Source organism: Podarcis filfolensis, assembly GCF_964270895.1.
Source record: "Podarcis filfolensis genome assembly, chromosome: 1".
Lineage (NCBI taxonomy): Eukaryota > Metazoa > Chordata > Lepidosauria > Squamata > Lacertidae > Podarcis > Podarcis filfolensis.
Window position 1 is genome coordinate 56,245,415 of NC_139604.1, and position 12,481 is coordinate 56,257,895.

At 41.4% G+C, this 12,481-nt stretch overlaps 1 protein-coding gene across 1 annotated transcript; it reads left to right on the forward strand.

The window, feature by feature from the left end:
• The first annotated feature begins 3,236 nt into the window (after nt 1–3,236).
• LOC310767031 (olfactory receptor 9G4-like) lies at nt 3,237–4,732 on the forward strand. The gene has a single exon (XM_083623756.1). It carries the CDS (start codon nt 3,597–3,599, stop codon nt 4,545–4,547), a length of 951 nt encoding a protein of 316 aa, XP_083479882.1. The 5' UTR covers nt 3,237–3,596; the 3' UTR covers nt 4,548–4,732.
• Nucleotides 4,733–12,481: the final 7,749 nt, after the last annotated feature.

Here is a 12,481-nt window from a genome sequence, read left to right on the forward strand (position 1 = left end):
TGTAAATCCTTTTTGTACTTTCACCTTTTCATACCATAAATAAGCATGCCAACCAAAACATTCCCATGACCTTCTAAATTTAGAATATGTGAATTCTCGAATGTCATCCATTCCTTCAACCAACAAAGACATATCCAGCAGGGTAAAGCCTCCTCTTTCTTTTGCATCTATCATATTTTATATTTTATTCTCGGTTTTCCCCCCTTGCCAAATATATTTAGAAATATATTTTTGCTATGTGTTGAAACAATCTGTCTTGCCAATCACTTGGAATCGATTGAAACAGATATAACATTCTTGGTAATACATTCATCTTTATAGTCGACACTCTGTCTAATAGTGGAAGATTCATTCTATTCCAAATTTGCAAATTTCTTTTAATATCTTCCCAAGTTTTAAAATAATTATCTTTATACAATTTTATATTATTTACTGTTACCCATACACCTAAATACTTAACCTTTCTTTCAATCTTTAAGCCAGATACATCTTGTAATTTGTTTTTATTCTCATCATTCATATTTTTTACCGAGAGTTTGGTTTTATCTTTATTAATCTTAAGACCTGCTATGTCTCAAAAATTTTTTATCTTTTGTAATACTTTTGAGATTTACTCTATTGGTTCTTCTACAGATATTGCCACGTCCTCTGCAAATGCTTTCAATTTATATTGTCTCTGTCCCACTCTGCCTTTAATATCTTGATTACATCTTATTCTTTGTGCCAATACTTCTAAAACTATTATAAACAACAAAGGTGACAACAGGCAAAATAATAATTAATAAAAAATGAAAAAGAATTAATCAGGTACACAAAATTGATCAAAGGATACAAACAGCATTTTGAATATTCTATACGCCAGGTTCTCAGAAAGAAATTACATTTGCAATCCTTCTTTTCTTTCCTTATAGTCACCTTCTTTCTGTTCCAGTAGACTAGTTTGAATCCCTGCTATATTAGTTGACTTCCCTCTATCTCTTTGCAGTTTTGACACTTCTCTTAAGTGACAGATATTCTATATTCACTTATTAAGATCAGCTTTTTTCAATTATATCTGTGAAATTAATCTAAGGACAACCAAGTATTATTTTTGGAACCATATTTTGTCAGGTATTTTTTAAAGCAAACCCATTCCTAATCTCTTATTAGTTCTGTCATTTTGGCTAGTTCGAGGTACTCACACAACTTTAATTGCCACTCGTCTATTGTTGGTATTAACTCACTTTTCCAGTATTTTGCTATTATCATTCTAGCCGTTGTTGTCACGTAAAGAAACACTCTTTTATTTTCATTTGGGATGCTTATCATTAGAATGCCTGACAGGAAAGCTTCAGGTTTCTTTAAAAATGTGTGTTTTAGCATTCTGTTTAGTTCCTCATAGATCACGTCCCCCCAAAAATTGATTTGGGGACATGTCCATCACATGTGGAATAAGGTTCCTTCATATTGTTTACATCTCTTGTTGCTGTTCTTTTTTATTTTGGCTAATTTGGATGGGGTCAGGTACCATCTGTAAGACCTTTCCATAAAGTTTTATTTTATCAGATAGCACACAATGAATTTTAAGTCTTTTCCCCATAGTTTTCCCCATTTTTCCATCTCAGTTGGATAGCCAATATCATGTGCCCACTTCACCATCACTTCCTTCACCTCTTCGTCCTTAAGTGTTTGCAATAATTTAATACCCTATTTAACTATCTCTTTTCTAGGGGAATTGATCAATTATTTTTCTTTCCGTTTTCTTTGTTGTAGAATTTATTGCTTTTCCAACTCTCTTTTCTTTTTTGGTATGCACTTTGCTGGATAACACCACCATCCCCCCCACACACTGCTTTGCTTGCATTCCATACCACTTTCAAATTTGTCTCTTGATTCAAATGATTTCAGAATAATATTTTAATATTCCCCCACCCTTTTCTAATATTTCTTGATCGTTTAATAAATTCTCATTTAATCTCCATCTCAGTGGGGAATTTTGCCCAGTTCTTAATTCCATAATAATAGAGTTGTGATCTGAAAGTGTCCTGGGTAGAATTTCTACCTTCTTTACCATAATGTACAAATTTCTAGATGTCCACACAGAGTCAATTCGGCTCACCGAATTATTCATGGATGAAAAAGATGTGAATTGTCTATCCAGTGGGTGTTTTTCTCTTTGTATATCAACTAAACTTAAATTTTCTGTCATCTGAAAAAGAGCCTTGGATAGCTTCCCTTCTTTTGTATCACTTCTTCTTATAGACCTATCCCATTCCATTTAATATGCCTTGATAGTCTCTGTTACTTCTTATAAATATAAAATCCATTTCAGGTGTGTACTCCTTCATAAACATTATTGTCTCAGACCCGGTGTGCTGGGAGGGTTAATTACTATCTTCCTTTCTTCAGTCCTTTGCAGTGTTTTCAAGGTCACATTCCATCTTGCGTACAGGCTGTGGCTATAAATAACTCACAGAGTACATGTCCAATCTCTGCCATTAAAATTCCACCCTGGAGTTCTTCCTTGGCACACAGCTAAAGATTTTTAAAAAATTCTCAGATACAGCCTCTTGCCAGATCTGTGCAGCAGCCATTCATTCTTGTAAATCAGCCTTGTTCCCTCACATTCTTGGTCCAGTCCAGAGATAATTTTAAATAAAGTCCATTCCACCTCAATCGAGTGGGGAGGGCATAATAAAATCTTGTTAAATTCCTCATTGGGCATAAATCCAAAGCCTCCCCCCCTTTTCCTTGGTATCAGACAAAATAACATAGCCATGGCTAAACACATTTCTTTCTTTTTGCAGGAGAGGACAAGAAAAGAAACCATTTGAAAACTATATAAAACACAAAACACCTTGTCCTTCCCCTTCCTTCCCAGCTGTTGTGAGGATTTTCAAGCTTCAGAAAAAAACATTCAAATACCTTCAAAAAGCCAAACACAGTCCTCTCGGCAGCTGATTGATTGCAGCCCATTAGTATATGTTGGTCCAGGAGCACCTCTTGATTAACACTAATGTTCCAAATTAATGAGAAACTAACCACAAATCATGCCAGAGATGGAGGCTCCTCCATGGCAGGGACACACTCCCAGGTCTCACCCATTCCGCCTTTCAAGTTGGCTTAAGCGGCATAGTAGGATACAGTGAGCTCCCCAGACCCCACTGGAGAACATTGTCAGGAATTTTACCTCATAAATCCTGGCTTTCCCCTCCCTGGAGGACAGTGGAGAGCTACCGCCCTTACCAAACCAAAATTACTCCTCAGATTCATTGCCTCAGCAAAATGTCCTCTCAATTCACCTCAATTTCCCCAGCTATTCTCTGTATCCCACCACCAAAGCTTCTGGTCCCACAATATTTGAGGCAGAAAGTGGCTACCCTTCTTTTACAGGATCACTTTAGCAGTGGTTGATTTGTGCTGAGTTTCACATTGCCAGATGGAAAAAGAAAAGTCTATCTTCTTTTGCTATTGTAAAACAAGGGGGGAAATAACATATTACATTTTGTATGTCGTTTTAATAAATCCATCCCTCCAAATCACAGGTGTGCTCTATATAATACCATTGAGGGGAATGACAGCATTACTCGTCTTCCCTGCATCAACTGGTGAGATCCATGGTGATGATGGAAACAGAAGGCAACCGCACACATCTTACCAACTTCATCTTGATGGGTTTCACAACAGATCCACTCCTGAGGATCCTCTTCTTTGTTCTGTTCCTGGTCTCGTACACTCTGACATTGACTGGAAACCTGGGTCTTATCACACTGATCTACCTAGATTCCCGCTTGCACACACCCATGTATTTCTTTGTGGGCAGCCTTTCCTTCCTGGATGTCTGGTACTCCTCCGTCTACACTCCCCGGATCCTGTACGACTGTGTGTCTGAGAACAATATCATATCCAACACAAGCTGTGCAGCTCAGTTCTTCTTCTCGGCTAGCTTCGGACACAGTGAATGTTTCCTGCTAGCTACCATGGCCTATGACCGCTATGTGGCCATTTGCAAGCCACTCCGCTATTCCAGTGCCATGACCAAGAAACTCTGCACCCAGCTGATTGTTGGGTCTTATGCAGCTGGCTTCGCTGTTGGTATTGTGCATGCAGGTAATACTTTCCAGCTAGGCTTTTGTGGGAGCAACATTATCAACCACTACTTTTGTGATGTGCAGCCACTCGTGAAAATGGCCTGTAAGGATACCCGGATCTATGAACTCATCTTGGCCACAGTCATTGTTTGCACTGTGCTGCCAAGCACTGCCCTCATCCTGGGCTGCTATGCAGGCATTGTGACAGCCATCATACGCATCCGCTCAGCTGCAGGGCGGCGCAAGGCCTTCTCCACGTGCTCTGCCCACCTACTCTCTGTCTCCCTCTACTATGGCTCCATCCTCTTCATGTATTCCCGACCAAGCTCGCAGCACACTCCAAATGGGGACAAGGCAAATGCTCTTTTCTACACCGTGCTCAACCCCCTGGTCAACCCCTTCATTTACAGCTTGCGCAACAAAGATGTGAAGGCTGCCTTCAAGAAAGTCCTTGGAAGATTCATAGCACCCAAATGAATGTCAGTGACGTTGCTCAGCACCCCACATAATACATATTTTTATCAAGGGTGGGGAATTGGTGGCCCTGCAGATATTGATGGCCTCTAACGCTCATCAGTCCCACCAGCATGGCCAATGCTCAGGGATGAAGGGGGTTGTAGTCCAGCAAAATCTTGGCAAGTCACAGGTTCTCCACCTATGGATTAGAGTAAAAAAGTAGTGGACAAGGGGAAGCAATAGAAAAGGTGGCTAGTGGATTAAGCATCCCACCTACATGTCAGGGGCAGGTCTTAAGAGGAGGGCTGAGGATCGCCCCCTCCTTCTCCACTGCTTGCCCCCCCCCCAGTAGTTTCAAGAGAAGAGAGACAGGAATGAATTACAGCAGAAATCAGAGTTGCCAAATTATGAGGTGTTAAGAGAAGGAGCGGCCAACAGAGATGTTCTTAGAGAGCATAGAAGCGCCACCATCCCCACGGACTCGACTTTCAATTAGGATTCAAGAGCAAAGGGCCAAGTACTGTTGCTGGGCAAGGAAGGGGAGGAGCTCAGAGTGAGCAACATGACTAAGGAGTTAAGAGCTGGATTCTTTGTCTTGCAACACAATGACTGAATAAAACCATACATACAGACTTTCTTGTTTCTTCCTTGATCCTTTTTTTTTTTTAAAAATAAGTTTTTTATTGATACAACAACAAGAAGAAAAAACAAATACCAAATTACACACAAGAATAACCATAGACACATAATTTTCTTAGCAAACAATAAAACATCCATTGGTCTTAACACTAAAGACCCAACCTCCTATCTATTCCATATTTCAAATTCATATTACTTATTGCCTATACACACTTTTATCATAATTAAACTTATTCTTAATAAATCTAATTTCTTATATCTACCTTGCAACTATTACTGAAGTTCCTCAAATGCTGCAACAGAATTTAAACTACTATATTTATTTTTCAGATATTCTTTGAAAACCCATTTTGAAACAAATTCCTGTTTTGATTTATTCTTTATTTTTTCTGATAAACCATCTAATTCGGCATATTCTGTCAGCTTTTGCTCTACAGCTACAATTCCCATGGTCTCCTGGGAAGAGTGAATAATCATTACATCACTTTAACCAGGTACAGCAGATTTCCCAAAGTTAAGGTCCATGATACAGAAGTCCTTATATCGGATCCTGTGGCATATTTAGTGGATGGTGAATTAAGTGTATGCTGCCCCCTTAAGAACAACATATATTTCATAGGGTTGCCATATTTTGAAGAGCAAAAAAGAGGACATGTTTGCTGACTTCTACTTTTAACTACAGATCGCTATGACGACTCTCATTTTAAATTTCCCTACAATGTTCTTAACTTTCAACACCAATATAATAATAATAATAATAATAATAATAATAATAATAATACTTATTGCTCCCTCGTTTGCCAAATGAAAGTATTTGGGCTCATGTTCACATCTCTGTGGACGTAAGTGTGCACAGAACAATGTATTAAACTGTTTCAAACATGTACATATGGGCTCTCCTTATGGGCAGTGTGTTGTTAACCCTTGCCCTCCCAGACTCGTCCAAGATTTTGCCACTGGGCCAGCATCCTTTTAGTTCAGTCACAAGAGAAGGGATTTATACAGTATGTAGCTACCGTATTTTTCGCCCTATAGGACACACTTTTTCCCCTCCAAAAATGAAGGGGAAATCTGTGTGCGTCCTATGGGGCGAATGCAGGCTTTCGCTGAAACTTCAGGAAGCTATCCACAAGCCTGGGGAGCCCGCGGGAGTTCCCGCAGGGCTCCCTAGGCTGCGGATAGCAGCCTGCTTCCCAGAGCACGGGGTGCGCTGAAAGCAGAGTGCCCCGCGCTTCGGGCAGACATCGGGCAGCCCCACAAGCTCGGGGGGCAGCAGGGAGGCGTAGCGCTGCTATCCCGCTGTTCCTCGACCTGGTTTGGAGGCTGGCGCTGGGGAGAAGCGTGCTTCTCCCCAGTGCCAGCCCCACAAGCTCGAGGAACAGCGGGGAGGCGCAGCGCCGCCATCCCGCTGTTCCCCGACCTGGTTTGGATTCCCCGACCTGGTTTTGGGGGGGGAAATAAACGAAAAACATTTTTCCTTTATTTCCCCCCTAAAAAACTAGGTGCGTCCTATGGGCCGGTGCGTCCTATGGGACGAAAAATACGGTAGTTTAAGATGCTGCTCTGTTGCAATTCTCTGCTGCAGACTAGCTTAGCCAGGTTGCCTTAGATCTGAGTCTAATGCACTAGAAAACTTTTCTTGGGCTACTGTAAACAAAAAACCCCAGACATTTTGCCACATTAAAAAAATCCGAACGGACAGAAATGTCCAGAATTTCCCAGACATAGCCGGGATTTGGCCGTCTGTAAAATTGCCTGTATTTTCACATTTTGAAAAACTGCAACCCTACATGGAGAACGCACAAACCAAAATGATGAATTAAGAACAATATATATTTCATAGGGTTGCCATATTTTGAATAGCAAAAAAGAGGACATGGTTGCTGACTTCTACTTTTAACTACAGGTTGCTATGACAACTCTCATTTTAAATACCCCTACAATGTTCTTAACTTTCAACAACAAAATAATAATAATAATAATAATAATAATAATAATAATACATATTCCACCCTCATTTGCCAAATGAAAGTATTTGGGCTCGTGTTCACATCTCTGTGAACGTAAGTGTGCACAGAACAATGTATTAACATGTACATATGGCCTCTTCTTATGGGCAGGGTGTTGTTAACCCTTGCCCTCCCAGATTCCTTCTCCAAGATCTTGCAGCTGGGCCAGCATCCTTTTAGTTTAGTCACAAGAGAAGGGATTTATACAGTATGTAGCTAATTTAAGATGCTTGTTGTTGTTTAGTCGTTTGGTCGTGTCCAACTCTTCGTGACCCCGTGGACCAGAGCACGCCAGGCACTCCTGTCTTCCGCTGCCTCCTGCTGTTTAGTCAAATTCATGCTGGTAGCTTCGAGAACACTATCCAACCATCTTGTCCTCTGTCGTCCCCTTCTCCTTGTGCCCTCCATCTCTCCCAAAATCAGGGTCTTTTCCAGGGAGTCTTCTCTTCTCATGAGGTGGCCAAAGTATTGGAGCCTCAGCTTCACGATCTGTCCTTCCAGTGAGCACTCAGGGCTGATTTCCTTAAGCATGGACATGTTTGATCTTCTTTCAGTCCATGGGACTCTCAAGAGTCTCCTCCAGCACCATAATTCAAAAGCATCAATTCTTCGGTGATCAGCATTCTTTATGGTCCAGCTCTCACTTCCGTACATCACTACTGGGAAAACCATAGCTTTAACTATACGGACCTTTGTTGGCAAGGTGATGTCTCTGCTTTTTAAGATGTTGTCTAGGTTTGTCATTGCTTTTCTCCCAAGAAGCAGACGTCTTTTAATTTTGTGGCTGCTGTCACCATCTGCAGTGATCATGGAGCCCAAAAAAGTAAAATTTCTCACTGCCTCCATTTCCTTTCCCTTCTATTTTCCAGGAGGTGATGGGACCAGTGGCCATGATCTTCGTTTATTTGATGTTGAGCTTCAAACCATATTTTGTGCTCTCCTCTTTCACCCTCATTAAAAGGTTCTTTAATTCCTCCTCACTTTCTGCCATCAGTGTTGTGTCATCTGCATATCTGAGGTTGTTGATATTTCTTCCGGCAATCTTAATTCCGGCTAGGGATTCATCCAGCCCAGCCTTTCGCATGATGAATTCTGCATATACAGTGGTGCCTCGCAAGACGAAATTAATTCGTTCCGCGAGTCTTTTCGTCTTGCGATGTTTTTCGTCTTGCGAAGCACGGTCCGTTGCAACTGCACCTCTTCAAGCGGCATTAGGAAAAAAGCGAACAAACTCGCAAGACGTTTTCGTCTTGCGAAGCAAGCCCATAGGGAAAATTGTCTTGCGAAGTGACGCAAAAACCGAAAAACCCTTTCGTCTTGTGTGTTTTTCGTTTTGCGAGGCATTTGTCTTGCGGGGCACCACTGTAAGTTAAATAAGCAGGGAGACAATATACAGCCTTGTCGTACTCCTTTCCCAATTTTGAACCAGTCAGTTGTTCCATATCCAGTTCTAACTGTAGCTTCTTGTCCCACATAGAGATTTCTCAGGAGACAGATGAGGTGATCAGGCACTCCCATTTCTTTAAGAACTTGCCATAGTTTGCTGTGGTCAACACAGTCAAAGGCTTTTGCATAGTCAATGAAGCAGAAGTCTTTTTGGAACTCTCTAGCTTTCTCCATAATCCAGCGCATGTTTGCAATTTGGTCTCTGGTTCCTCTGCCCCTTCGAAATCCAGCTTGCACTTCTGGGAGTTCTCGGTCCACATACTGCTTGAGCCTACCTTGTAGAATTTTAAGCATAACCTTGCTAGTGTGTGAAATGAGTGCAATTGTGTGGTAGTTGGAGCATTCTTTGGCACTGCCCTTCTTTGGGATTGGGATGTAGACTGATCTTCTCCAATCCTCTGGCCACTGCTGAGTTTTCCAAATTTGCTGGCATATTGAGTGTAGCACCTTAACAGCATCATCTTTTAAAATTTTAAATAGTTCAGCTGGAATACCATCACTTCCACTGGCCTTGTTATTTGCAGTGCTTTCTAAGGCCCATTTGACTTCACGCTCCAGGATGTCTGGCTCAAGGTCAGCAACCACACTACCTGAGGTGTGCAAGCCATCCATATCTTTCTGGTATAATTCCTCTGTGTATTCTTGCCACCTCTTCTTGATGTCTTCTGCTTCTGTTAGGTCCTTATCACTTTTGTCCTTTATTATGGTAATCTTTGTACGAAATGTTCCTTTCATATCTCCAATTTTCTTGAACAGATCTCTGGTTCTCCCCATTCTGTTGTTTTCCTCTATTTCTTTGCATTGCTCGTTTAAGAAAGCCTTCTTGTCTCTCCTTGCTATTTTTTGGAAATCTGCATTCAATTTCCTGTATCTTTCACTATCTCCCTCGCATTTTGCTTGCCTTCTCTCCCCCGCTATTTGTAAGGCCTCGTTGGACAGCCACTTTGCTTTCTTGCATTTCCTTTTCATTGGGATGGTTTTCGTTGCTGCCTCCTGTATAATGTTGCGAGCCTCCATCCATAGTTCTTCAGGCACTCTGTCCAGCAAATCTAAATCCTTAAACCTGTTCCTCACTTCCACTGTGTGGAACTGAGAAACAGGTTCTCTGTTGCAATTCTCTGCTGCAGACTAGCTTAGCCAGGTACCTTAGATTTGAGCCTAATGCACTAGAAAACTTTTCTTGGGTTACTGTAAAGAAAAAACCCCAGACATTTGCCACATTAAAAAAATCCGACCGGACAGAAATGTCCAGAATTTCCCACACATAGCCGGAATTCTGTAAAAGTGCCCGGATTTTCACTTTTTGAAATATGGCAGCCCTACATGGAGAACTCACAAACCAAGTTCTTTGTTATGTTTGTGGTGTTTTCTTCCCTTTTGGTGTAAATTCTCTAGTGAGCAGGAGAGAGAGAAAATAATTTTGCGTCCTTATTCCCATATCAAATCATCCAGAAGAAGCAAACATTCTAATTGTTTCTATAGGGAGCTTATTGAGTTATCCTGACTTGGGGAGACTCTTGGGGAAGAACTGCGGTCACTTTAGCTTGGCTGGAGCAAGGGGAACATTTCAATATAAGCCACCTTTTGCAGGCAACAGGAAAACTCACCGAGCTTCATACAGGTAAGTCTGCTTCTTGCTGGTGTAGACCATACTGATGTCCCCATAGTTGGTTTCCATGCTACTCTTTGCTCAGCTTAAACTTCCCATCTGGGCAGCAGACCACTTTTCTTGCACCACATTCCCATGTGCATTCAGGAAATGTATACACAAAAGCATGTGCCAAAGTGTGCATAAGAATGTGTATACTGGTGAAAGTAACATAAGTGTGCTAGGGAGGATTATTTTGCCATATATATATATATATATATATATATATTTGGCAAAATAATCCTCCCTAGCACACTTATGTTATATATATATATATATAGGAGGCAAAATTACATACAAATCTATAGTAGGTAAAACTTGCCCTAAGATGCTGGTGAATTTTAATGATGGGTTTTTAAAATCACAAACCAACATCGAAGTGTGGAGAACTGAGCTTAAAATTAGAAAGATGAGAAACTGAGAAGTCCATCCCGTCCCCCCCATCCCCAGTGCCTGCACACTCATTTCCTGTTCTTGCCTTATCAGAAGCCCAACCGACCAGCAGTAAAACTGTTTCTCTTCTCAAGAGTACTTTTTTCCAAGAACTTAAAATATATGACTTTCATCATAACCCTAATCCTTCATGAGTTCTGGCTATAGGTTATAATAAAGCATGTAAGTTTACAGAAATAGCTGAAAACCAAAAAAAGGATTTCAGTCTGCCCCATGGAAGACCAAAATATTTTGATTCACATTTTTGTCCCTGCAAAAACAAAGCAAACTTTGACATTCAAACAACCTAATTTCCAACTTAATCCAATGCAGTTAGCTCCTGAAGCAGCTGTAAAATCACTAAGTGATTTCATGGGTTCAAATGACATGTTTCTTTTTGTACAAGAGCTATTTAATGGCTTTATATAGCCAGGTGAATTACTAATTCTGGGCAGGGATAGCCTAAATTCTGTCATCTGTGCCCTGGTATCCCCTAGGTTAGATTGCTGCAATGCATTATACGTAAGGCTGCCTCTGAAGAAGGATTGAAAACTTCAGCCGGTACAGAATTCAGCAGTCAGGTTGCTCACCTGGGCAAGGGGGTATGAGCATATCAAACCAATCCTGCAGTGGTTGCTAATTTGTTTCTGGAACTAAATCAAAATGCTTTTCTAAAAAAAACCCTCTAAACCCTTAAATGGCTCAGAACTGCAAATTGATTTATTCTGTTTTATCAGCTGTTTTGCAATGCTTCCCCAGCACTACTGCTGTCCAGAGAAGCTTTAGCACAACAAAGGTAGGGAAATAATAAAACAGAACATATGGGGTATAAAAAGAATTTCAGCAGGAAATTATTATGGGATATGCACTGACAGGAAGTGAAGTCTTCTTCTTTGGCAATCACTCGTAGCCGAGTAAGATTGTCTTCCATAAACATAGTTTTAACAGTGAGTCCGTAGGTGACTGTGGAGGCCAATTTTGGATCCACACGTCCTTCCACAGTGGGAACATTGGTTTCTGGGCGGGAGTTGATCACGGTGTAGATTTGCCAAGGGTGCCTTCCTCTTAGCACGTTTCTCCCTTGCGTCCTGAGTTCGAGTGCCTTCAAAACCCATGACACCTTTGGAAAAGGCTGTTCTCCAATTGGAGCACTTGCAGGCAAATGTTTCCCAATTGTTGGTGTTTATACTACATTTTTTATGATTTGCCTTGAGATGGTTTTTAAACCTCTTTTGTTGACCACCAGCATTACACATTCCATTTTTAAGTTCGGAATAAAGTAGTGTGGCCATCCCATGAAGATGCAAACTGCGTTGAAAACAGGATTGTGTACAACTGCCCTGAGAGCAAATCATCATGAATAGGCGATAGAGGACCTCTTTGCCTCCCTCCTCTTCTGCTTCTGTTTCAGCTTTTGACTCTGGACTTCTCTGTTCCACAGACTCTCCCTTCTCACTAAACCCTGTTAGCTCTTGAGCTTCTGACACCTCCTCTTCCTAGTCTTCTCCCTCTTCTCCCTCTGACCACTCATTGTCCTCCTCCCACTGATCCCTGGCCTCTCAGCCGTCTTCCCTTGGAGGTTCCCCAACTGGTGCCTCCTATCAGTCCTCTGTGACCAAGGAGTCCCTGACGGCTGTGAACACACTCAACCTTTAAAGCATATCCAAAGCACATTCTTTCCCTCAAAGAATTATGTGCATTTTAGTTTACCCCTCACAGTTACACTTGCCAGCAACCCTCAACAGACTGTAGTGGCTAGAATTCTTTCAGGCGGAGAATGT

Bases quoted from the DNA above. Each gene is read 5' to 3' on its own strand.
- LOC310767031 (XM_083623756.1), top strand. From the start codon at position 3,597: ATGGTGATGATGGAAACAGAAGGCAACCGCACACATCTTACCAACTTC.